This window comes from Numida meleagris, chromosome 7, assembly GCF_002078875.1.
Source record: "Numida meleagris isolate 19003 breed g44 Domestic line chromosome 7, NumMel1.0, whole genome shotgun sequence".
Lineage (NCBI taxonomy): Eukaryota > Metazoa > Chordata > Aves > Galliformes > Numididae > Numida > Numida meleagris.
The window spans coordinates 6,898,819-6,926,666 of NC_034415.1; the positions used below are offsets into that span (position 1 = coordinate 6,898,819).

The following is a 27,848-nucleotide window of genomic DNA, read 5'->3' on the forward strand; positions in this document are numbered from 1 at the left end:
GCCTGGCTTCAAATCTAATAAATCATAGCATATAGGGTAAAAAGCCTCTAGAAGCTTTAGAAATTCTATTTCAGAACCATACGCAGCTCATATATAAGCATATGCATTAATGGCTAAAGTACAAAATGCTGTATTTAATTACGTTACGCCCTGTTTGGCTTTTTTGCCCCTTTTAATTGAGGCCCAGTTTTAATAGCTCTGTTAACAAACAGGATAGCATGTGATAATACACCACACTGTCAGTTCTCACACGTGCACTTCAGCCAAAACAGGCTCATGCTGAATATTTCAAAGTTCCATTAAAGGCATGAACAATTACCAACGTAAAACGAAAATAAAAAATGAGGACAGAATGACAAATTCTACAGGAGTGCTCTTTCTAATTATTATTAGTTCTGCACAGTAAAGCATTTCTTTCTGAGTCGAAAGCACAGATGTAATGCAACTATTATGCATTTTAAAAGTATTCTAGATACAACCATCAAGCCATGAACCAAATGATGCAATACTGTGATGAACATATTGATCACAGCATAAAGACGACTGTCAAATTTTATTTTAAAAAATAATATTAAAAAGCAGCATCAAGAGATTACATTTTAATGATCACAGGAAGTCACCTTGAACTTAGGTGCAAGAGCACCTGAAATCAACAAAAATATCATTTTTTTTCCTGGGGAAGGAAAGAAAATGAGTAACCATTTCCATAATTTTACACAACTACTGACACCTTATGGGACCAAACAAAGGCTACACTGCAAGAGCACCTTGAACAAAATAAAACTTGGAGACATCGAGTAATGCTAGATCAGCTTGGCGACCAAAACAATTCATACTAAGCATTTATCTAGCTTTCACAGGTACAAAGGAATATAATTTAGCCTATTATCCCATACATCTGAGGCAGTGGTAAATATCCAGTTACACTTGTCATCTTAAAATAACTAAATGCAACAATAGTTGCAGATTTTAGCACATTCCAAACCCTAAAACCTGCATTTATTTATCAGAAGCTGGTGATTTACAGCTTCACATAAATTAAAGCCCAGCATTACTGTAACATTCAAATATTTAGGTCTTCAAGAGTGCTAGCAAGAATAATAGTGTAAGCGCTTTTCCAGAAGTCAGTGTACTTATACAACATATGGGAAAATAATTGACTAGAAAACCGATCCTGTATGTAAAACTTGAAGTGTTTGTGAGGTTTAATAGAATCTTTCTTCCCGAAGCTGGTGAAGTTATTTCTTGCCATGCACAGAATACACAGAATCAACCAGTGGTTCTATATTCTTTACTGAAGTATTAAAACAGTTTTGTGTACGTTTAAGCATCAGTGTTCAGTTTGTGTCATCATTAGAGAAATGTTTTTCAGTGGCATTTCCCACTTCAGCTTACCTAAATAGGGAATACAGGGAGTCATCTTCAAGCTGCTGATGTAATCTCTAAGCCTTTTGTAATTATCTTCTTTACTCATAACATACTCCAACTTTTCAAAAGTGGCTTTATCCTTCCGACTCAGTAACTACAAAAAAAAGCACAATGAGTTGAGTTGAAGTTTGATCGTTAAGATTGCTCAAAATTTTACCCTTAAACGTATGCATTTAATTCTTTTGTTCACCTCCCTCCCCCCCACTTTTTTTTTTTTTTTTTTAAAAAAAAACTTAAGTATGACTGCTTCAAAATTACAGCATTTACTCTTTATGGATAAGTACCGTGAGGATAAATAGGGATAAGTAGCTATTTCAGTGGTTAAACTTAAATAAGCCTTTTAAAGAACTAGTCAAATACAAACTTTGGTGTCCTGGTGATCCTTCTGAAATAATACAAGTTTTCCAATGACTAATCTAGCTAAAATACATCACAATTTCAGGTGCTGTCCACTTTTGTAGTATTTCAAAGTAGCAGTTTATTCACTGTAATGATCCCTAAAGTTAAGGTTTCCTTGTCAGAAGTACCAAGTTTTATATTAGTCCAGTTTCACAAAAAAAAAAAAACAAATTCCAAAATACATTCTTATTCTTGAATTGGAAACTGTTTAAACAAATTAGTCTTTTAAAGAGCAGAATAACACCATGAAAACCGGATAAATATCCTTAACCAAATTAGAATTAAAAAATGAATGTAGCTGTAGACATCCACATACTTGATGCACTGGAAGAGAGTGAGGATTTGATTTTTCTCTACAGAAGGCATTTTGGACTTGAATACAGGCTGTATTTATTGTTCCATCAGCTAGCATCGCTTTACTGGATCTTATCATTACAGTGACCTCCACTTAGAATACAAAAGGAAGTCATCGGTCTCCTCCAATGTCTATTCTCTCCCATCCCAACGCCTTCCTTCAACAGTATTAACAGAACACTAAGCTCTCCTTGCAAGACTGAGAAATTAATAATGCATTTTTGAAACATCTAACGGCACTACTACTGCAAAGCCACATTAAAGGCTTCATTTCAACATGCAGACAAAATTTAAAGGAAGGTGTAAGACTTTTACACCAAATATTCTGGCAGAAGACTCGGTGTCCTAGTCTCCCAATCACTCTTTCCCCTCACAAGATAATCAATGGTACAAGAATTATGAAGTGCAGAACACTTAGTTTTTTCATTCCCTTTTCTCTTTCGAATAAAGATCAACTCATGTGACAAGGCAGAATCGAAATACCTCTTAAAGTTCTAATTTCACTATTGAAATAACTGATTTTGTGACCTACGTTGCCTACATCTTAATTTTCATTAGGATAGCTGACACACCAGCAAATTCAACATAGTCCTTCAAAAGAAAATCACTTCTAAAGAGGGATTTGTTTTCCAAGACACGTTGGTCTTTTACGTTCCAGCAATTAATTTACATTGTTATCTTTGGTTCCAATATTCTGATGAGCAGTAACTCACGTTCATTAAAATCACAGACATGCGCCAATTCCAAGACAAAGAGAAAAGCCCACAACAAAAGCAACAGGAAGCAGCCATGACTTCTTCCCAGCCACTGGGACATTACATTTATCTTTTTAACTTTATCTCCTCAAAGATGGCTTCACTGTTATCAGCCTAGATTATCTGGCTTTCAACGATATTCCAAAAAAAATATTTTGCCTCCATTTCATGCTTGGAAGTCGTTCTGTCTTTTGTGGACTGGAAGATACGGCAAATGTAAATTCAAACTTGAATTAAATTAATTGTATTTTCCTCAAAACAAATACACAGAGCTGCACAGTATCTCATTTCAGGCTCCTTGAACAATCTCGAAAAATAAGTGAAGTCTATATGACTTTCCCTTGTACCTATGGTGCAATTCATATCAGGTCTCCAGTTTGTGCATTACTGAAGTACAGAGAACCCAACAACACAGAAAGAATAAAAGACAAAGCAGGAAAGAAATTAGGAACCTGAATGGTTTAATCGTGGTAGCAGCTAACAAATTTATACTAATATAGATAGAGTATATCTTAATTTTGAGTCATGCACAAAAATCCATTTGTCATCACTGCGAAGTGAAGCTGCTGAGGCACCACGATGACGAAACCAGAAAAACCAAAGTCTGCCCCAAGAAAATCCTGAAGTGCTAACTTCAGTAAGGTTTTCTTGGACAGCTTTGAAGCAATATGTCTTAACTGTGCATTTGCAAAACGTGCACAGAATTCTAGCTGAGTATCCTGGCAAGAGTGCTTCAGATTAATTTTTGGTAATCATCAACTGAGCAACACTATCACTGAGATTTTCCTACCCTGGCTGGGGATGGAAGCACAATGACAAAAGCACATTTTATAACACGCAATATGTAAGGCACGTCTGCAGAGAAAGTTTAGTCTGTTTCCCTGATTTAGTGGTCTATCTGTACAGATCCCCTGCAGAGGAGTATTTCAGCCACCTGATCGCTTCCATCACACTTGAAAATTATATGGTGCATCTGTTTCTATAGCTGGGTAACTACACAACGTATAGCTGAATCAAACAGGGTTTACTCAACTCAAAGGTATCCATGAGCAAAAGTTGCTTCTAACGTCCAACTGATGAAAGACACAACCACATGAATACAATATTAGTTCTAGCCAGAAAGCATGTCAAAAAAACCAAGTAAGAAAGGCATTCTTGGGAAATAATCATACAAAAAGACCACCTAAGAAATACACCTTTTAGAGCAACTGCAATAACTATGAAAACCATCCTGAAAACTCTGATGACAATTGCTAGATTTAGCTATCAGTCAGAGAAACAACAAATCTTTTTATGGAAACTGAATCATGAATTTCTGGACATCTGTTCTCCATAGCAAGAAAATTCCAACAGAATAAACCCCCTAAATGATTAAAATATGACCCACTTTGGCATTCTTAATTTTCCAGCAACTAAATACAAAATAGCTTCTGGCCAAATTAAAAGCCTCTGTATTTCGCAGAATCTGCAGGGAACTCTTTTTCAAAGGAAAATTTCTATGCCAGAATGGAAAAAAAAAAATTCAACAGGAAGCCACAGACTTCAGATGCAGTAGAAACATTCTGTACGCAGTACAAAAGGATTCGAAGTATCCGTAATAATTAGTGCAACCTTGAAAATAAGCTCGAGAACACTGTATTTTTCTAAGAGTGCATTAAAATCCCTCCCGTGTCCCGCTGCTCACTTACCGCCCACGTTTTAGTCAGTCTGAAGATAGGAGCACTCTGCAGGCCCGATACAACTGCCATAAGAGCATGCAGATTGTTCAGCTCATACAGTTTCTGAGAATAAAAATATACAATGAACAACCAGCATTCCAATGACTGCCAGTAGTTAATACAGAATAAGCTGCAATCTAAACTGAAGAAATCTTGCGTGTTCTAAAATGAACACTTAATTATAGTGAGTTGCTGACCACTCAAATCACTTTCACAGTACTTTCAAGTTTTTCAGTACTGCTTCTATACAGTCTTGGATTAGAAGATACTGGCCCTTACACAGTCCAGATATAGCCCTTCCAGAAATATATGTTCAAAACTGTACACTATGCATCAGAAATGCCAGAAATGTTCAAACCCAACAAATTCCTGTCACAGCATTCAAGAGAACTTTCAGACTTAACGTGCCAAAAAGGATAGCCCACGTGAATGATGTAATCAAGGCAGCATTCAATACTGTAAATGCATTTTGCACCACAGATCTATGGAGCTACTGAGGCTGCAGCAAAACACCTAAAGAATTTGATACGGGATGAAATCAAGCAGGGTGAGTGTACCTGGAGTACTTCTCTGACTGAAAGGCAATTTGGGGAATACGAAAACTAAAATTAATTTATAATACAAGAATATGAGCAACCCTTATTTCTCAAAACATGGTGGACTGGGTCTTTTTCCTCCTTTAAACTCAGCTTATCTAATTTTTCTCGAGTGGGAGGTCATTTACGAGATAAGGCTTTTTTTAGAAGAGACTGGTTTAACTAGATTCTGAGCATCAGAGACCACCTTTTTTAGGGAGGCTAGAGTGATCCTACAGGGATGGTTTTCCAGCTCATGGCTTTGGAACTCAGCAAATGTTTCCCTATCCACTCAACGCTGGGCTGGAGAACCAACAGCCTCAAGGAACCAAGCCCTCATAGATATTACTCAGGAATCCCACATTTAATGCTTACTATCAGGTCACCCTAATAGTAGTTTGAGTCTGGGTGCCTAGAACTCCATGGTTCTAGCACGTCTACTGACTAGTAGGGTCTTTCTACAATTACTGAATAAGCACCTATCTCACCTAATCCTCTCTTTGATGGATTCTTTAGTATTTTGTATAAAGGGCAATCAAGGTTTTGTAGGGTGGGGAAATGGCAGCTGGACACCAATGCTGTTCCCTAAAGCTCACACCTGGGGCCTATTTTGTTTATCAGTGATCTGGATGAAGGAATCACATGCAGTTTCAGTTAAGCTTACAGTGGTATAGGCTTGATAGGCCTGGAAAGGAGTAGCTGGAAGGATTCCTGGTAGGAAGAAACCTGAGGGTGCTGGTCAACAGCCAGCTAAACATGAGCCAGAAGTGTGCCCAGGTAGCCAAGAAGGCCAACAGCATCCTGGCTTGTATCAGAAGAACTGTGTCCAGTAGGACCAAAATCTCAAGTTTTGATGATGAAATGCAAACACTGCATTTGGATTTAGGCCCCTGGCTACAAGAAGAACAATGAGTTCCCTGAGCATGTGCAGAAAAGACCAAAAAGGTTGATGAAGGGACTGGAAAACACAAAACATGAGGAGCAGCTGAGGAAACTGGGGCTACTTAGTCTGGAGAAGAGGAGGCTGAGGGGAGATCTTGTTCTCTACAACTACCTGGCAGGAGGCAGCAGTGAGGAGGTGCTGGTCTCTTTTCTCAGATGATAAGTGATAGAACATGAAGAAATGGCCAGAAGCTCTGTCAGGGGAGGTTTAGCTAGACATTAGGAGAGGGTGGCCATGCATTGGAACAGGCTCCCCAGGGCAGCGAGGGAGTTCCCGTACCAGGAGGTATTCAAAAAATGTGTGGACAAGGCACTACAGGACGTGGGTTAGTGGTGGGACTCAGTAGGTCAGGCTGATGTGGTTGCACTTGGTGACTTTGAAGGTCTTCTCCAACCCAGATGATTCTATATGCTGCAGTCTTAACCCCTATCAAGTAGCACTACTAGTCTTTGTCCAATCACTCACACAATCACTCATTTTTTCCCCCCCACTGGATCCCAAATAAGGTAACCTGCTGTCCCTGAAGGAAGATGCAGAACAACAACATGACTGATTAAAAATGAAAAAAAGTCTTCTAGCAGCTGCCAGCATTGAAGCAGAAGTCATAACCAATCAGGATAGTCTGGGAACTTCAGGGGAATGCAATTATTAAGTCCAATTAGTTGGTGCATATATAGAATGAGATGCCATTAAAGGACAGCTAGCTATACAACAGATAGACGTAGTCAGCACAAAAAGTTCAGCCCAGTGGATTTATAGCTTCTCTGAAAAGTTAATTAACATGACCTCTGGCACCATGCTGCTTTGATAATAGCTTTGGTGTAAACAGAAAATGGCAATAATTGCAGAAACCTTATGTTAGCAGCCACATGTAAGCACAGTCAAGACAAAACAGTAAGTAAATTAACAGACATAAAAGCACCCCCATGTATTTTCCTGTCTTTTTTTAAATAGTAATTTTTCAACTCATAGCTAAGTGATGCCCAATTGACTTCAATTGTTCAAGCACAGAATTCTGTCTCAGAAACAGCAGCATTTCAGCAAACACTGCTGTCCACAGATGCCATCAGACACATTCAGCGTGCTGTGGTCAAAGCAGAGCCTAAAATATCTTGCTAATCGAAAACCAGGCCTGGCCCCACTTTGTTTCCAAGAACAGATCTGCACTATGTTCACTACTGGAAAGTTCCCATCTCTACACAATGTTTGGGTTTACTCAACATCAGAAAGCATTTGGTAAATTATATTATCTAATAAACAACATTTCTAATAAGTTACCATTGTGCTTCTTTAGTTAAGCCTTTTTTGATGGCTTTTTTTTTTTTTTTTTGGCAGACAAAGACTTCTATTTCAGGATTTTGGTCTGCCGTATTTCTGACAACTTTGTTACATGCACAAGCCAAATCACGTCAGGAGATAAAACCACAGCTAAACTGGGTATCAGATAAATATTTACCTATGTGTATTTCTGAACTGACCAACCTAATTATAAGATCCTTCGCTGTGGTGAATCCCACAATCCCCACCATCACCCCTCAATTTCTTACCTTCGCAGTTTTAATATAGTGGCTCAAGACCTCAGCTCTTATTTTTAAGGTTTGCGCATGTAGAATCTCTCTGACTACCCAGAAGCTTACCTGAAAAAGAAAACAGGCTTTTTGAAACAGAGCATCAACATTATGTTTAGTTGTCATTTCACTAGCAATACCTTAAAAGTCTCACAGCATTCAAGTTCCTTCTACAACATACGAACAAATTTAGAGGACTCAAAAACTTACAGTATTCAACGCCTATCAATACAACACAGGCGCTAATAAAGGACTTGATTTTTTTTTTTTGGTTGTGTTATCCTGCTCATCCTCACCCACTATACCATCTACCATTACATGGTCAAGCAGTTGCTTATAAATCAAATTAATAAATCCAGTATATGTTCAGAATTGAATTTGAAGAGCCTTTTGTCTTGCTATTCTCTTCACTAATTGTAATTAGTAGCTGCGCACTCCGGACCTTGGTTGAAAAGTGCACATTCTGCTGCTTGCTTTTCCTCAGTAAGCGTGTAGGTGATTAGAATGTCTTTGTAAAAATCTGTCACATCCCTCACTTGCGTGCAAAGACATCAGGGTCTGTTTTACTAACGATGATAACCCTTTTGATAAGAGCATGCCTCAAAAAATCCCAGAATCCATTTTACGCAATCTATGCACACATACTAATTTTCAGTCTAAGTTGGAAGATGAGGTCTCAGACAGAAAGCAAGTCATGAAACTCTTTCAAACTTCAGAAAGCATTCTCTGAAGTAAAAGCCATGAAGAAGATCTGAGACTCTACAAAATGAAGTCAGGTATATCTCAAAATTGAGTTATAGCCTGTTTCTGCTTTTCCACAACTGCAAAGCTGCACCACCCAACTCACACATACCTTAAACAGCTTCAGCTACAGTTCACTGACATTTGCAAATTCTCAGCACTACTGAAGAAACACACTCAGACTAGAGTCATCCAGACACTGGAAATTAAGGGAGGAATCCTATGCTGTAACATGGAGTTTACTATTTCTAATCTTACTGATGGCTAAGTCAATTCCTAGCTAATACCAAGTATATTATTAGCTTCATTTGTTAAGTTTTATAGTGTTGGCTTATAAAGATTGTCATTATGTTCAGTACAGCACAAAGGATGCTTGCTGCTCTTATTAATTACACGAGTGCCTCACAAAAGATATACTTTGGAAATGTTTTGATCACATTTCTGACTTCCTTTTCTCTCCCCGCATCCCTTCCGCCCTTATGCTTCAGCTCAAAGATGAACAATAGAAAATAACTTCAGATCTGTAGTAAAACAGTAGGAAGGAATTAGCAAAAGGGGGTAAACACTGCAGCTTTTATTCAGGTATTTAATACAGGGTAGGAAAAAAATTTACAAATTAGCAAGATACAGCATAACTGCTACTTACAAAACTATGGAAGAGGTGTATGCTCTCTTACGCAAAGATGTGTCAACCTGTCATGCTGCTGATTTTTAAGAATAATATTTAACTACTACTTGTAAACTAACATTGTGTACATGTGCAAGTTCCTGCCCAAAATTCAATTTAAAAGAATAACAATACAAACCCTATTTATCCTGTTCAACTCCATACAGTGTGACAATTCTCCACACATAATAGCACCAGAAAATCTGTATCTCCAAAAAATAAAAAATAAAGCTACATTTTCAGTTAAGTTTGTCTGATCTGATGAGAACTGAGATGTCCTAACACAAGTTCTGCAACTGGAAAACAGAAGAACTACCAAAAAAAAATCTAAAGCCCTACAAGCATCCTACATCACTGCTTTCCTTTGGTCTGTTTATCCAAGGTCATACCAGCCAGGAAAGGAAAAAGGCGTACAGCTCAAGTTTTCTTTTTGCTTTAAAACTGAAACTAATAACAACAATAAAAAAAGCATGCCACAAAGTGTCTCTTGAGAGTCTGTCAGACCGATAAAAGTAAAAAAGTGGTTTTGTGAAATAGCACAAAATACGTAAGTACTACTGAAGTATTCAACAGTACTTCCAAGTGTTGTCAAAAAAATTAAAACCTCAATGTGGTGTTCTGCTGTAGTTACACAGCTAGAGAAAAACTATACCCTTGAACGATAAAGAAGTTTCTTAAGAGATGCTCTCCCTTTGAAGAACAAAGAAATTTAAAATTTTAACATTGGTTTCTGTATCGCAGAGAATCCCATAGAGACAGTGCACTCTACCTTATGAGCCTTTGGTCAGATGAACAGAATTTGGATGAAATAAGAGATCACTTGGAGCAGGCCAGATTGAGAAACTCTTGCTCAAAACATGGAACAATGCTTGAGTATGCTCATAAGAATGGAAAAAAAACCAACTTGGCATGTTGGCCTTAATGTCTATGGAAGTTCATCAGTCTCACAGTGACACAAGCTCTGTACCACACAAGTACTCCTGTTTACCCAATGAAATCTGGTTTCTGTCCCAGACCGGTGTCTTAAAGCTTCCAAGAACTTATAAAAAAAAAGAAAACAAACCCAACTCCAAACCTCCTCCACAGCTTCGGGCTGTCCAACGCCTTCAGTGAGAGTAAGCAGCAGGACGAACTAAACTCTTGACCATTTCCACTCCAACAACCTCCTCTCCTCTTTCATGCATTTTCACTGGCACCAATATTTGTTTTGTTTGGTCTATTCTCTAATGTCTTTATAAATCACCACCTAGTTTTCCCAAATATTGAAAAAATAAAGCATTTAAACAAAACCTTTTGCTTCAATCAGCCACACAGAATCACTTGTATACTTTATTCAGGTTCTCTCTTCACATTAGCAAGGGATGGTTGCATAAATACTGTGGTTATGCGTTGTACAGTCCCCTCACTGCATTCACATCTTATTCCCCCACACTGTCCACCCACCCAGCAGTCAGATTCCTCGCAGCTTTTGGCCATCCACCTCTTTCATATTAGCTCAAGGCAACATTTAAACCCTTGTATGTATTTGTGTATTAACATTCTTCCTATCATTATCATAGAAAAACAGAATCAACTTCTGAATGCATTTTTCCTCAAGTCACAACAGTTCAAGCTTTTAAAATGCTTGCTTGCCATATCTGGAATAACAGCCTAGCTATACTGGCTCTTTTAAGCTCACAGTCACTGGTTCCAAAACTAATTTTGCTTTTCCTATTAATCAGTAGATAAATTCAAAACAATCTCTCTTTGTAAGAGTTTCAGAGTCATTCTTCCAAACATTTAAAACAATACGATATGCTACCTGAAAATACGGGCTGCATCATAAAACAGACAGTACAGACCTTGCATCTTTACAGATATTGAAGAACCTCCATCTTCCTAATTCTAGCCCCCCACCCAACTCAATTTCCGAAGGAACAATGCCACCCTCTCCTCCATGCATGTTTTTTTTTTAATTGTGACAGCCCTAGGAAATTTTCACTACCACACGTCATTGCCACTCAGCAGTACTATATCACAAGACATATTTTCCCCTCCACTGTAATTCTGGTATTTGGTTTAAAACTCAGTATTTCACAGCATTAGTAAAACATACACAATTTGCCTTTTTTAAGGAGGGATCTTTTGCTTTAAAATTGTTCCAATATGTTGAATCTAGTTGACAATGTTCTGTAACAGTTTAAGCTCCGTGGCAGCACAGTTCCACTCGCATTTAAATGAAAGCCTCAGGAAAATGGCTTTTAATACAGACACTCTCACGAACAGAAAAGTGACAGCTCCCTTTTACATAAACTATTTCCAAAAGACAGAGAACAGAGGTTCATTAAGTAGGTAAACTTGACAATGTTGTACTCTGACAGATTTACCAGTTACAACAGTTGTATCAAAATGCACAACTAACTTCCAGAAATCAAGCTTCAACAGGCAGGGATCAGAGCTTTAAAACAATTACATAGAGAAGCTGCATTTTTTTCTAAGGAACTTAATAGCGGATGTGTAGATCTGTGCAGTCCTGCATCACAACATATGCTTCATGAATAAAAGGATCCTGGCATGGAATGATTCACTGACTTCTCTTCCCTGAACTCGAACTGTTTTTACAGGCACCACATATAATTATCACATAACTAATGCTGGAAATACACCACTTCATTCTCAGTGGACTGCAATCAACTGCACATAATCGTTAACTGTTTCCAAAATGCTATCAGCAGATCGATTTGCTGTGAACCAGCTGTTACTGATTTAATGTTCTTTTTACTTACAACGTGAGAGCTGTTCAAGGCTCTCTTTTGGCAAGTTAGGGAAAAAAAGGAAAGACAGATGCATGATGCGTATTTAAGCCCGGTGAAATTTCAAAGGCGAACAAAAATTCGATGAAATGGATTTGTGGCCAATGAAGCCAAGAGCCACAATGATTTTACTGAATGTATTTTAGCTGTAAACATTTGTACCCCTCAGGTAAGTAGGGCACATGCCCAACAGGAACTGCCTTCAGCTGAACAAGAACAGAGAAGGCAGACCAGGCAAGGAAGACGAAAACTTGCTCCATTTTATCTTCTTATTCCAGATGCCACTGTCTATCCTATTTGAATTCTCAGCTTTTCACTGCTCCCCAGAAGACAGCAAATCTAAATATAAACAGTACAACTGGAATGAATGACTCCTCCACAGTGACGCATTCTGAACCACGGGCCCACACCACATCAAAACTTATACCAAGTACTGTCTCAGTAAGCCAAAAACTGAGGTACCAACACGAACGATTTCAATCTGCAACTGAAACAACACTTGCTGCCTTTTGATCTCCTCTCCAGTCCCAGCATATGAAGGTTAAGACTGATGGCTTCTCCTTGGTGCCAGAATAAAGACTGATGTAGACTTCCTGGAAGAAGTTCCTGCACGTGGTACGTCCCTCAGCCACCAAAGCTGCACGCTGCAGGTTCTCAGAACATTGTCTAGGGGTAAACTAACCCAGCACATGAGCAGACACTAAGTACCAGGACTTGCTGCTTCTACTATCAATTCACTGACTCTTCAAAGTAGCCTCTCCGACAGAGAGAGCTAAGAGTCATCTATTAGTAATTTTTCAAATCACACGTTAATGAGAAACAAACAAGAAAGAAGATCTAGGAATGTCTCCAAATCTTCTGGCTTTAAATACAGCCAAAGAGGCAGACTAAGCACTGGAACAATTGAATGCAATGGTGCTGACAATGTGAAAAACAGACAGAAAAGCTACTTTCCTTGTTCCAGTTGATTTACTGGTGAACTGCAATGGCTCCAGGTACTTAACACCTACCTATTAAAAGAGAAACCTTGGTAGACTATCTCTACAGCGGAGCCCCGAACTGGCCTGTCCTGAATTTATTGGTGACTCCACGAAACTCAAGGATATGGCAAAGGTGCCCTAGATTACAACAGTACTCTTATTTTAGGGGTTCCCCAAAGACAATTGATTACTGGCAATGTATTTCTTTCAGATGTTAAAAACATCCCAATAACAGGCATCCAACTAACAGAATCTTCAGAAGCAGTCAATGCAGCTGAAACCCAGAAGGGAAGTGAAAGTAAGGAGAAATACTTACAGATGGTTAATTCTGCTGCAGCAAAAAGACCACAGGAAAAAAACCTTCCAACATTAAGAAGGCTCTTAAGAAACTGTTAGTGAAGATATTTTCACCTGACAGAGTTGCACATCTGGCTTTTATGACTGTACACAAAGCACACGCATAGGGCTTACCTACAAACCTAAAACTTCTGACTAGAAAATTTGCAGCTCTATTTGCACGCAACAAAGAAAATGTCTACATGAAGGATATCTGAAGAGACCCACAGGCAGCCTGCCCTGGCATCAATCTGCCTGTATGTTTATTGCTCTTCTGATGATTGCTCCCTTCCAAGAGAAACAGAGAGTTCATAAGCAAATCTCAGCCCTTTCCTGACTACATCATTACTGGTGAGGCCTTCAGATGCAAAGCCAAAGGAGCAAAAGGGGACGGCAGAGAAACAGCGCAACAGTCTCTACAAATAACTGCTCAAAGCTTGTCACTCTGCTGCATTTTATTCAAGGTTCTCCTTCACCACGTTGAAAAAAAACTGAAGAACAGTGACAGCCCTACCAATACATCGAAGCCCTGAACAAACTCAGACACTACAGAACTTTGAGAGTCACCTGGTTTTAATATTTCTTTTTGATCTGCCTTTCAAACAAAAGTAACAGTTTTGTGAAACAAATGAAGTGTAGTCAAAAGAGAAAGGATGGATGAAGATGCCAGCCACAATCAACAATTACCTAACACGCACCGTGGAATAATGGAAATACACAAAGTTCCCTTCAGCGGTTAGCAAGGCTTTCTAGGGAAACAGGACTACCAACTATTGTGAAGAAATGTGTTATAAATAAAGGCAGGTATTTCCAGCATTATTCTCTGTATAGCATACACATAGACATTTTTGTGTGAATCTTTATAAAAACTAAGGTAGAACAAAGTATTGCACATCAAAAGTCAATAACTGAGCAAACCTATTTGGTAAGTGTTCCACAGAAGAATAAAACACTGAAACATCCTTTGAAAAAAAAAACCAAACAACTAAAATCTAAATTGATCACAAAACCAAAGAAACTGTAAGAATGAATAGGAATGAGAGATAACATTACAACAATAAATGAATGGGATTTTGCTGGATGAAATCTCTATGTGTTATTCTAAGAATACTGCATTTAGACATTCTCTAAACATTACTTAGATGCTGCTAAGATGTTAACTCCATTGTTAAGCTCTTTAACAACTACTTTTAAGCCACAGATATCTTCTGCTGGTTCCGGCCAACTCTAAAAGGAATGCCTTCCCTCCCTCTGTCCTTAACATGTTTGACTGGTTAGATACTTTTAAACTGCAGTTCTGTAATGACAGACAGCTTACTGCTTATTCATGTGATCTGGCTTTGCCTCCTTACTTCTTTCCAAGAAGCGTATTATACCAGTTCTTTAATATGTTGAAGTTAATGCTGAGTAACCTGGGTCTGTTCAGCCTGGGGAAAAAGAAGACTGAGAGAGGATCTTAAATGTTGATAAATATCTAAAGGGACGTGGGAGGCAAATGGATGAGGTCAGACTCTGCTTGGTGGTGTGTAGAGACAGGACAAGCAGTAATGGCCTAGAACTTGAACACAGAAATTTCTGTACTGACATGTGGAAGAACTTCTTTATGGGTGATGGAACATTGGAACAGGTTGCACAGAGAGGTTGTGGAGCCTCCTTCTATAAGACCCAGCTGGACACCTACCTACCTGTGCAACCTATTGTGGCGTACCTGTTTTAGCAGGGGGGTTAGACTCAATGATCTCTTGAGGTCCCTTCCAACCCCTGCAATTCCATTATTCCATTGTAAAGTTGGCTGTTTGGCCAATTTCTAGAGCTCCTTGTTATGTTATACCAAAACAAAACTATAAGTAAGGTAGTTGAAGTACACTAATATGGATCTTGCTACAAAAGCATTTTGGAATACTAAGCAAAACAGTTATGTTTCTTCAAAGAAACAAGCAACACAAATAAATGAGAGCAAAATGTTAGAATCTGGTTTATCAGTGCAGAACTAGTCTCAGGCTGGACATTTAGTAACTTCTAATGATAGACCTGGAAAATTTCAGCCAAATAATGGGTGGGGAAGTGAAGAGATTTCAGAAGATGATGCTATAGTCACAAGAATTTCAAGGCATAACATCTCTTCAGCCAAGAGGTGAATCAGGCAACTTGTCTAAACTCATCCCCAGACACGTACTTCAATCATTAGATGGTTAAGTAATTTTCTAAGTGCAGATATGCGATAAAACTTGGTCAAATCCTCAATGTGAGAGATAATGGAAAGTGAGACAATGAAAAACTGAAAAAATTAGAGGCTTGGTCTGAGTTCGAGATGATTAACAAAAACGTCCAAGCCATGATTCTGGGCACAGAAAATAGGTCTGGAATAGAGCTTTTAAGTTTGAGACATTATTAAACATTTACAAGAGGAGAGAAGAGGGTAAGAGAATTACTTCATCTGAAAGACAAAAATAAGGCGTTACATAAAAAGGCATTACAGTTTTGAGAGGTAGTTGGCTCGCTACAGAACTGTAGCACTGCAGCTTTAATAGAGAAGAAAGCTAAAACTGTAATCTTGTTTTATACAATGAAATTTTTAAGAAAGCCACAAGTCTCAAATGCCTATCTGAAAAATAGTGCAAAGCAGAGAATTAAAAACAAAAGCGTCCCACAGCCAGAGTTTGGAATTTTTAAGTTTGCTCAAGAATCACCTTAAAAAGAGAACCACACTGACAAAAGGCTCTGACTTCTAGGGACAAACATCTACATGAAGCGAAAGACACATAGCTAACACAGAAAGAAATACCTAATTATTACTCCAGAAATCCTATGTGGTAAACTTTTGACATGAAATGAAGATTCCCACATATATGACAAGGACATCCAGTATTTCTGGGAAAAATGCTAAACATCTTCCTCATTTTATTCATTAGTTGTTGCTATTTAAAAGAAGCAAAACCAACACAGCTATTTCTTTAGCACTTGAGTCATGGTCTTTCTGTACTTGCTAAAGATAATGGACTCCATTAAGCAATTATTTGAAGTTTTCAAATAACCAGCTGTGATCAACAGTAAGTGATGTGCCAGAACACTTAATTCACCAGACGTTTTAAACATATACACATAATTACACTGAATAAAAAAAATAGCAACTCACATGATTGAATCTTCTGGTGAAAGCAACCGCGTTTGGAGCAGAACTATATTTCTCTTTTTTATTCCATCCACAGCTTGCCAGCTCCTGCGAGAACAAGGATGAGAATTCACTTTTTGCATTTGTGCATGTTCAGAGCCATAACCAGAGAGAGATGCACTGCAAGAGTTTCAAAATAACAGAGCAATAACATGTTGACATAATAAATACAAGACTGGTACTCTTCCTATTTTATTCTGTAAAGTGAAATTCCATAAGTATTGTTTCCAAACTGTTTTCAATTATTAGATTTTAATTCATCTTCTGTTGAATATTCAGTATGATTAGAAGCCAGGGAAATAATTCAAGATCCATTTAGCTAGCACAGAAAAATGCTGCTGTAAACATGAATCTGAACCAGGGAAAGGAGTGTGTCTTTTGTCTTTAATTACTTCCTGAAAATATTTAAAGTCATTTAGATTATAAAACTTGTTAAACCAACCTAGACATGCCCTGTTACTGTAACTTGGCATGCTGCATTAAAGAAATACCAAAATGGTCATCCTTTGCAGCAGCAATAAAAGAGCTATTTCCAGTTTTCCTTTCCAAATGAACCAATTTTATGTTAAGTTGAACAACAGTCAGCACTTAAACTAGATTCACGGAATAAAACGGTGCAAGAGGGCCTACTTAAAAAGAAAAAAAATTGAAGTCACTTCGTTGCTGTACTTCGGCTGTAATGCTTCCTGTCTGTGAAACTTACACAGCAGTTGGGCAATAACGCCACATTCGCTGTTATTTACTACCACTTAATTTCAATACAGCATTTTTAACTAGGAGCCATAAAAATCTAAATTTACTAGTGAGCTCTTCTATCCGTGTACAGCAGCACACAGAACAGACCCAAATACACTCAGCATAGAACCTACTCAGCAAAGCCAAATGAAACCATCAGGAACACTATCCAGTACAGAGACAGATCAATTATTAAAGGAGCATAACAACAAAGCAAGGCCATTGGTTTTCATTTATTTATGCTTTCTCTCCGTATCTTTCACTCTGAAGTACTCTCAGTTTTATTACTGTATTGATAGCCGCTTACTGAAACCGGTATTACACTGCACATGTCAATTAGCATATAATTTAAGTTCAAAAAAATCAACGTAATTAATAATTGTGCTGTTTAATGCAGTTATTTATTAAAATAATCTAGTATCTGAATATTCTAAGCTCTAACCTCAGTGCAGCACATTATCCCAAAGAGCTCTGAAGTTTGTTTTTAATTCAGACTTCTTAACGTCTTTACAACCAACATCCCAAAGCTACTGAAGAGTCTCATGCCAGTTAAGAGAGATCTTCAGTTCCTCCACTCGTTGAAGTCTGGCATGCTGGTACGTGCTCACCAGAGAAGGCTGATGTTCCCTCCTATCCACAGGCCCTAGGGAAGAATGCAGTCCCCAACTCAGCATCTAGGGCCATTCCTTCAAATGTCACTATAAAGTTCCACTATCAGCCCCTACCCTGGAAAATGCTATCCTGTTCTCCTGTTCAACATACGAACACACGTGCCCATATCCTTACATCAGCCCTTCAGTGACTACACACAAGACAACCACGCAACTGTGAGCTGCTCCTATTGCAAAGAACAGGCTAAGAGGTGAGGAAGCCATCCAAGAGATTTTTGCTTGTATTCTCTGTCCCTCAGCACCCCCAGTGATGTGGTTTCCATTAGAACAATAACCACAGCTTTGCACTTGCAGAGAATACAAGTTGATTCATCCTTACTGGAATGGGCTTACTTGGAATGGGCTGCCCAGGGAGGTGGTGGAGTCACCATCCCTGGAGGTGTTCAAGAAACGTTTAGATATAGCGTTGACAGACATGGTCTAGTGGGATTATTAGTGGTAGGTGGATGGTTGGACTAGGTGATCTTGTAGGTCTTTTCCAACCTAGCTAATTCTATGATTCTACTGGCATGATTACATTTCCTTAATAGCAGAAAAAGAAATCTAGTTGCTGTCCCAGGTATAGAAAAGGCATGGTAATTCCTCTATAATTCTGGGCACGTCTTTCTATCGTTTCAATTCTTGTTACCAAACAAAAAAGCTATGATGGTTAAAAACATAAGCAACCCACTGTCCTGGCGCTGTACATCTAAGGGTTGCATGGAACAGTTTTGTATGAGAAGCAGATCTGGTTTAGTTGCCTCAGGGGTTTATGACATTGATGTGATTAACAACAGTAGTGGTATTTTTTAAGCTAAATGCATTACCAAGAATCTTTAGACAGTACGTAGAAGTATTAAGGTTAAGATCCAATTTATAGTTATATACACTAATATCTGGTGGGCACAGGTGCAACATCTCACTCAGACTGAAATCTACATAGAATTACTTGAAAAAAGAGGTCTCCCTGTCTCTTAATTTTAATTGCATATAGCGTCTTCTGACCTGACAGCTAATCTGTATGCCCCTTTTCTGCTGAGAACTAACACAACTTAGATGCATGTCAGATACAAGACCTCTGTCTACCTGTGCAGGAACACTGATGGACAGATATTATGTGCTGCCAGTGCCTCCAGCTTCTTTCATGCAAATGTGAGAAGTACTAAATTAGCTACAGATATTTTTCATTGAAGGCAGCATATGGCTTTTTCTTATGCAGCACAGATTTATTTAAATGAATTTATTTCTAGATATATTCATCTACTCTCACACCATTTTCTTTTAAGAAGTTTGTTTCTTATTTTCTTATGCTTCTCCCTTTTGTGGTCTACACTAATGAGGTAGAACAGCCAACAAAATTAAATGTGTTCTCTTGACATTTCTTCTCATCTCCCAGAGATTTTCTGTAGATTTGCTCATACAACATAAGCCAAGATACTGGAGAGGCAACGTTAAAAGAGCAGCAAATTACAAGGTATGGAGTACTGGCTCGATGCCACTATATCCAAGTCGCTTGATTTCCTTGTACTCGTTATGCAGCTGACTGCTCACTCCGTGCAGTGAAGCAAGCACATTGAGAAGAACTACCTACCATCAAGCTCAAGCAGTGAAATTTCTACATTAGCAGACCATTAGGAGAAGTCCTAACTATCACACTGCTGGTTTCATTTTTTGATACCCAGTCCTTTGAAGCTCAGTGAGTAGAGAAGAGGCACTGCATAAAAGCATGCAGAACTGCAACACTGATGTGCGGGAGGATGGGAGGGACAGGATGACATGAAACGACCTATATAGCAGTAACGCTTAGCTTTAGAAGTATGTGCATACAGAAAGTATTTCAAATAATCAGATAAAAAGGGAATATACTTTAAAGATTTCAAAAGGAGCTAAAGAAAGAAAGATATCCTACTGGAAGGATCAGGGTAAACGTATCCTGCCAATCAAAAAGACTAAGGATGTCCCAAGAAGAGATCAAATGGGAGGCTCTTGGAAGGATTTGGGGAAAAAAAAAGAGGGGGGGAACAGCTTGCCAAAAACCATGAAAGCTAAATCATTCAAACGTTTTCAAGTGCACATCAAAAAGAAGTCTTTGAAAAAATCTGTGAGTAGACAAACGATCCAATCAGTAACCACAGCTAAGATATTTCCAGCACGCGTGTCTAGTGGAAGCCAAGCATTCTTCAGTGATCCATACAAAGCGACATGACAAAAGCCTGCCACCAGTAAAATGGATTGTGGTAGTCTAAAGGTGGCTGATGAGCTGAAAGAGACTTCCACACAACTGACAAAGTGGACAATAAAATGATATATAAAAATTAAGCTTGGAAAGTGTGAAGCAATACCCATAGGAAAACGCTAATTGTGCCAAAATAAGGGTAAACAAATTTACAATTTATTATAGTTGAAACTTCTGAAAGCATCAGATCAAGACAGGCTACAATCAGAAGGGAATATGGAGTTATTTAAAAATAGAGAACAAATCATCCATATATTATCCCAGTACACCTACAGATCTCACACATCTTGTATTCAAAATGTGATTCCGGTCATTTTTCTTTTTACAAAAAAGATATGAATCGGACAGAGAAACACAGGACACAGTGGGATACAGTCTGAATTTATTTCCTCCTCTATATAGAAAAGAAACTAAATAGAGTTGCTTTTTCAAATGAGGTCAGAAAAGATACAACAGAAATACAATGGAAAGATGCATGGTACAGGAAAAACAAATAGAAAATTTACTATTGAACAGAAGAGCACAAGTTGCACAGAGCGTGACATAAACTGCACAAACAAAGGAAGCGTTTTCATATTATATACTTGAAATAACAGTAAAACATGAAGACCTAACATATAATTGAGTTCACAGCGGGTTAGCCAGAAGTCAAGGAAGAAATGCCCACTGTGGGCTGTTGAGCATATTACATGGGCGCAACTTGCAGCTCCAAGTTTCCAGCTTATAAAGCTGGAAGGATTTATCCATGCTTAAATACGCTGTTTCTCATCCTGTCTCACAGCATCTACTGCTGGCCACTCGGAGAGGCTAAATAGGACTGCTGACCACCATTCTGACGTTCATCTGCTTTTTCCTGAGACAGAAGATGCATTTCATTTCAGCAGTACCTACTGCTGAGTTACCACTCTTCCTCTATTCAGAATCAGAGCTAAGTACGTGCTTACAAAAACCTTACGAATAATCTGTCCATGCACACGTGCAACACTTGTTAAAGGGTTAAGACTACATATACAGCTACTACCTCAATTAAACATACGTGTAACAACTCCATAATTTTTAGATACACAAAAAATGGCTAATTACCAGCTACATTAAACTACAGTTAGGGCTGAAAGTGTAGGCGAAGCAAATACTACATGATGCTATTTGGTAAAAACATCCCTTGCCCCAGTACACACTACACAGACGGTAAAAACATGACATCAAATACTGAAGAAAGCTGATCAATACCAGATGCACTCATTGTTCTGTGAAGTTGAGTCAGTATCTCTGAATCTCATTATTGTATAACTGGGCCAGGTGCACATGTGTGCTCTGGGTAGCACAAAGAGCAAATGCACAGAAAAGATGCCATATTTGTTAAGACAACATAATGGACAAATTGTGGTGTTCGAACTTAGTGGTTGCTATTTGATTCTGGCTTTGTTTCAATAGACACTGAGGCCCTGGAGAGTGTCCAGAGAAGGGCATGGAGCTGTGCGGGCTCTGGAGCACAAGCGTGATGGGGAGCGGCTGAGGGAATGGGATGGGGCAGTGGGGAGAAGGGGAGCTCAGGGGAGACCTCATCACTCTCCAGCTGCCTGAAAAGAGGCTGTGGTGAGGTCGGGTCAGCCTCTGCTCCCATGTAACTAGCCATAGGACAAGAGGAAATGGCCTCAAGTTGCACCAAGAGAGATTCAGGTGGGACGTTAGGAAATACTACTTCTCAGAGAGAGGTCAGGTGCTGGAACAGGCTGCCCAGGGAGGTGGTGGAGTCACAGCCCCTGGAGGTGTTACAGAACCATTTAGATGCTGTACTGAGGGACATGGTTTAGTGGGAAATACTGGTGACAGGTGGATGGTTGGACTGGATGATCTCAAAGGTCTTTTCCAACCTCAGTGATTGTATGACTCTATGATTCTTCCTATCACACCCTTAATATATACTGAGATACCCAATCAGTTTTACTGCAACAAGGCAAGCACTGCAGCTTATTTGTTAAATACTTTGGAAAAGATCACAAAAAGCATCAGCTGAGGCTATTAAACCATGTTTTTGAGCATACCATCTGCAATCCATCCTATTACTTAGCTTTTTCTTTGATCTATTAGGAGCGGGAACCTAGAATGTTCTGATCAGAATAGTCAAACCAAACAGACACTGAAAACCAGAGACTTCACTTCCAGCACTGGCTGAACATGTTTAAATGCTCATTCCTCAAGCAATTAGTTCCAGATATTTCTGTGTTAAAAAACATCTGCTTCAGATCTATACAAACTGTAAAAGAAAATGAGAGTTATTGAACATACTTACATTTTGCAATTCCAGAATGTATGCACTGGCATAACCTTTTTGATTTAAATTTGAAAAGCAAACCAATGAACGACTCACCTCTGGCTGAATTGCTTTAAATACGGGGACATCCATTAGTGTTATCTGACCCTGAAATAAGAAATCACAAGTTAATTTCAAAATTAACTTTGCATCTCATTGAATTGCTACACTGGAGGAAAACAAGCGTACTTGTTCTGTTCTGTTTTCTTTTGTGATTTCATTTTCTTCTAGTAGTGAGCTTCAGAGGTTTTGGCTCTAACTATGCAGCCATCCTGCAAAACTAAAGCACTCCAAACTTTGTATTTAATAAGATAAGCACATCATGACAAATTATTCTCAGGAGCATAATCCTGCAGTTATGTGTGCAAGTCAGAGCTTGACTTTAGAATTTTTTCTATAGGAATCCATCCAAGAATACAAGGCTCTCACTTCAGTTACTCAAGCACAATTTCTCCTCAAACTCTAAATTACACATTTCAATTAAAAAAACACCTGAAACCTGCAGCTGACACTTGGACCATATTTGAACCATGTGAATAACAAAGCTCAGTAATTGTTCAGTTACAAAGCAATAGCTAAATACAGCTATCTCACCTTCAACTGTGTCAGAATCACCAAGTACATTTTTTGCGAGATTTCTGTTTAGCTTTGAAAGGGGAAAAGTGGGACCAGCAAGAATAGCCAGAGACCACGTTTGGCATTTTCAAACACATTCAGAGCCTCACGTGAAGCATTCACTTTAGGACTGCTGTCTGCCTATTAACCCAAAGGAAGAGATCACCTCTTCCCTAGGATGTCCAGATGGATGGCAGTGGTACTTCCAGGCTAAGTAAGGAATCACAAATACCCTTTGAACAATGAATCTAGAGATTCAGTTGGCCTCACAGAACAAAATTTCACTAGCATGCTCTGGTTGAAAGAGAGCAGGTGTAAAGAGATGCACCTGCTCTAACAAGATGACAACATTTTCCCCTAGAAACAATCACATTCACATTTTGTAGCACATCTCCTAGACCTCTGCTTCTCTTTTTACATCTGAACTCAGACAATCAAACATAACCATAAAAGATTATACAGATCAGCCCCAGTTTCTGTGAACAAAACACCAGACGTGACCTTCTCCTATTTTGCAAACATTGTACAAGTCACAAGGCTTTCATGCCTTTCCTTTCCACCAATTTGCTTTCCTGGGCTCCACTTTAGTGCTTCTTCCTAACAATATTTTAAACCTACACAAGTTTTTGCTTGTCTTAAAGTGAGACTAAATCAGATCAGTTTAACCAAGTCCACACGTCCAAGTACAAACAAGACAATATGCACTCTCAAACATGGCTGAACGCCTCTAAGAGTAACACTGCAAGAACTTTTACGTAAACAAAATGTTCTTGGTCCTGCAACATGAATAGACTCACACCTGGTATGAAGCACTGAACATTTCTCCCATTTATTAATATTCATCAACTATTCAAAAGACAATTTAAAAACGAGCCCCCAAACTATCAATTTTAAATATGGTTTAACAATCAGTTGATCAGCAACAGTATCAGTCTCAACAGCACTAATTCTATCACGCCTTGGAAGTTTCAGTGAAGTCAAGCACACCAGACACACGTACCTCCCCCTCAAAGCTTGTTTTAAGTGGCAGTGATTAGTAAGAGCAGAAATTCAGGACTACAGTAGTCCAAAATACTCTTTGCCTTCAAAATTAATTCTCTATTCCCTTGCACTCATAGCAAGTACAGTAAAAATAAAACTTCTGCCAAAAACAAAGAACGCCTTTTGAATGTGAAGCAATCTAAATCAAGCTGCTCTTTGATTGTGAGTTGAAAAAGTGACTTATTCTTGAAGGAAACAAACAATGGCTTTTTGCACTAAAGTTGGAGACTGATTCAGCATTAAGTTTCAGCGTTGTTTTGGTTTTAAGATCATCAGACTCACAAATGCAGAAATGCTGACATGAAGCCCATTTCCGAGCCACATAACTGTAGCATACCACAACAAGCACTGACAGCCCTAAGTCATCTCTGGCAAGGTAAGTGGGCAAACCCGTGAAAGCCAGTCAAGACAACACAAACTCTTCCAAATGTGGTTAATAAAACTTTGCTTTCGAAGAATTTGAAATGCAGGCACAGGAAACACTGTTCAGTTTTCATGGCATTACCCTCCCACTCCTTACCGGAGCAGATCAAGCTCAAGTTGAGCAGGAAAAGGATGAGAACCCTTGGACAATGACTCAAGTAGCACCCTGCCACGAGCCACAGCATGCTTTATGACTTGCTGCTATAGGTGAAGGGTACAGCTGGAGCATTACAATACACACAGAAAAGCACCAGAAACTTCTAAACACGTTACAGACCTCATTCCGGTCCTTCATACTGTAGCCAGGTTAAAAAGCGGATGGGAAAAATCTTGAGAACAAATTTCTCGAGTTAAATCAGACTTGAAACTAATAGCAAAGATGTGTTAGTATAAAGCGTATCCTAAGAAAGTTGAGAGGCCCAACATTAAATAAGTCAGATTTCATAGCAGGTTTTCAGAATGAAGGGAAACCTTCATGCTTAGAGTCCCAAGTCTAGATTCTGGCTAAACGGATAAGTAAAATAAAAGAGACAAATACAGAACACTCGCTCCTCATCCAGATAGGGGAGAAGTTACTACCAGTCTAAGTTTTCATCCAGTTATTTGTAAACCTTACTTAGAAGTTAAAGAAACTGAGAACACAATGGGCTTCCCTGTGAGAACAGGATGTTTCCAGACACTGCACAGCAAGCCTGTGCCACAACGCAGGACAAACGTGCCTGATATCGGGAGGCTGTGTCGGTGCCATGTGTAAGCTCCTGATTTGCTAGGAAGGAACAAATCTGTCGCAGTCCTGTAAAAGCATCTAACCATGTAACTACTCCTAAAGGCACAACCCCCAAAGGATTACACTTTCTTACCTATAGAGGAAATGCAAGGGATACACGAGCAGAAAGGATGACTTCGTTTTTCTCACTCAATCCAACCTGACCACAGAGCAGCCACATCCTGCAGCAAGACTCAGCCCTTCTCATTTCCAATGTGAGGACTCCAGCCCCGTAACATCAGTTCACAGAACTCCATCTTTAGTCTACCGTGTGCCTTCTAAACCATGCCAAGCCCTTCAGGAGATACATTCTTTGAGGTAAACACGTGTCAGAGTGTGTCTCAATGCTCCTCAATATAAGAAATGAACGTGGGAACGGAGGGATGAGGTGAAATCAAAAGAACAGGCACTTAAGGTTAAAAGCAGCAGAGGGAGGCTGCTCGGAAAACTTTCTGAATCAATTAGTTCATCAAATTTGGGATATTTTCAGGTGTTTTTTGTTGGTTTGTTGGTATTTGTTTTGTTCTTTTCAAGTAAAATTGAAATAAAACTTGTTATAGATAGATATTAATGATATAAAAACACCCTTACAAAAGAAACACAACAAAAAACCCTAACATTCAAGTGCACAGCCTCCTCACCAAAAGAAGTTTGCAACAATACAATAGAAATGAACCGGGAAAACCATTTCTTTGTTCATGCAAAAACAGAAGAGAGCATGCAAATGTTTTGCTCCCCAGGGCTCCCAAATTTGCGATTGGGATCGACCTGAACTGTTGAAGCTAAGGTACCGTTTCCTTCAATACTGATGCCTAAACAAATGATTGCTTCCAGAAAAAATACACAGGTTTTAAAGAGGGAACAATGCATTTGCATTGAAGAAAGCTACGCGCACCAAAACTCAAGATTAACGCTCACTACTGAAAACACTTGAGACAACTACTAGGTGACTGTTAATAACATCACAATATACAATATATACAAAGTACAAAAAGCGATTGCGAGAATGACACTTGTCTTCCAGCATCACCTTGATATACGTGGGTTGTTTTGTTGCTGTTGCTTGCTGGTTTGTTGGGTTGTTTTTTTTGCACGTTTGTTTTGCTCGCACACTTCATTGCCTTCACTAAAAGCAATATGCACCTTCTGCAATATGACCATTTTACTACCTGTTCAAGAAATGCTCCTTCCTCTTAGTTAAGGATTCCAAGCACTAGAACTGTTCACAAATGCAAAGTAACTGCTAGCTGAATATGTAAGATGTCAGACACGAAGCATTCTGAGGTTGTTGATACAGATGTGTGTCTCACAAGAGTTTTAAAAACACCTTTGACAAAACAAGTTGTGTAGTTTAAAAAGAACAAAAACATCCACTTACAAACCCAACACCACTTTGAATTTTTAAAGCACCTTTTTACAGGTGTTTGCTCGCTGTGAAATCAAAAATGAAGGGAAAGGCTGTCGTTCTATCAATTCACTTGAAGTGACGAAACCCGAAAACCATTTGGGATATTTCTGTTGGATAGCACTGCTCAACACCTTTTAACAGGAATAACTTCTGCCATCACCAAATCACGAGGAATTTAAACCCCACTTAAACAAAGTCACCAATTCGGTTTCTTCAGCAAAGAGAGGCAATGCACTGACCCTTTCTCAAGCCAGCTCCTTAACCCAGCCAGTACAGATTTCTGGGTAGCTTCCTCTCCTGAATGCGGTTTCACATCTTTAATATTCAAGCTAAAAATTTCAAGTGTGTACACCAGTTTATTAAATAAGGCAAGCCAATAATAACCTCTGATTGAGTTCCCAGCTGCATGCATTATAAAGTTGCACATGCAATAGAAAACCCTGAGCTTATTCTTAACTATCTTTATCTAAGTTCTTTTTTTGGACCGAGACTTGGAAACTTAGTATTTTCTGCCCTTCCAGAAGCGATATGGCTAGTAACTTCATCTGTATATTGCTCTTCATCACCCAGACAGTGAAAACACTGAATGTAAGGTTTTTTTTTAAAGAAATATTTGCACTAGATCTTAATTAACGGTTCTAGAATATTATTAGAAGAGGTATTATTTTAACATACAACTCATGTACTTCCAGATCCTCAACCACTTGAGGAATCCTACAAGAGAAAACCACCTTTACAGAACAGCAAGTTGTCAGCTTCCTTGCCACGAGAACATTAGCTGGGAGGTAGCTCTCCCACCCCCACACAAGCTGTGGGAGTTTTTGTATGCAGTGGAAAGATATCATCTGGGGAACACTCCTCAGCACCAGAGTTTAAAAATATTTTAGCTCTCCTGGGTGTTGAGATGCTGGACTTGTTAAAAACTAAGTACTTCAAAATACTAAAATGACGACCACATCACTCCACGTGAAGATATTTACCCCTCTCTCAGGCAAGGTTGCCATGCCATATATTTTTCATCCAGATGAGTAAGAATCACACCTCGTAGTGCTGCTCCTCTGAATACGCAGGTCAATGACACAAAATTTTAAAATGCTCCCTAATTCCTTCTCTCTTTTCTGTGAGCACAGGACTACCCTCCTGCCAGAACACCTGTAACTTAACAACATCGAGCCGCAGTTAACACCACTGCACCAGGCTCCTTTCTGTGCCTTACATGAAAATTCACATTG

The 27,848-nt window shown here is 38.9% G+C and overlaps 1 protein-coding gene across 12 annotated transcripts in view; it reads right to left on the bottom strand.

The window, feature by feature from the left end:
• The window catches only part of RALGPS2 (Ral GEF with PH domain and SH3 binding motif 2), a 141,216-nt gene that overhangs the window by 58,421 nt on the left and 54,947 nt on the right, over nucleotides 1–27,848 (bottom strand). For all 12 annotated transcript variants that reach the window (XM_021404115.1, XM_021404114.1, XM_021404112.1 and 9 more), the window contains 5 exons: nucleotides 22,421–22,471; nucleotides 16,393–16,476; nucleotides 7,720–7,809; nucleotides 4,625–4,717; nucleotides 1,396–1,522 (listed from right to left, as the gene is read on the bottom strand). In XM_021404115.1, the coding sequence (XP_021259790.1) occupies nucleotides 1,396–1,522; nucleotides 4,625–4,717; nucleotides 7,720–7,809; nucleotides 16,393–16,476; nucleotides 22,421–22,471 (445 nt within the window). The remainder of the gene's footprint in view (nucleotides 1–1,395; nucleotides 1,523–4,624; nucleotides 4,718–7,719; nucleotides 7,810–16,392; nucleotides 16,477–22,420; nucleotides 22,472–27,848) is intronic.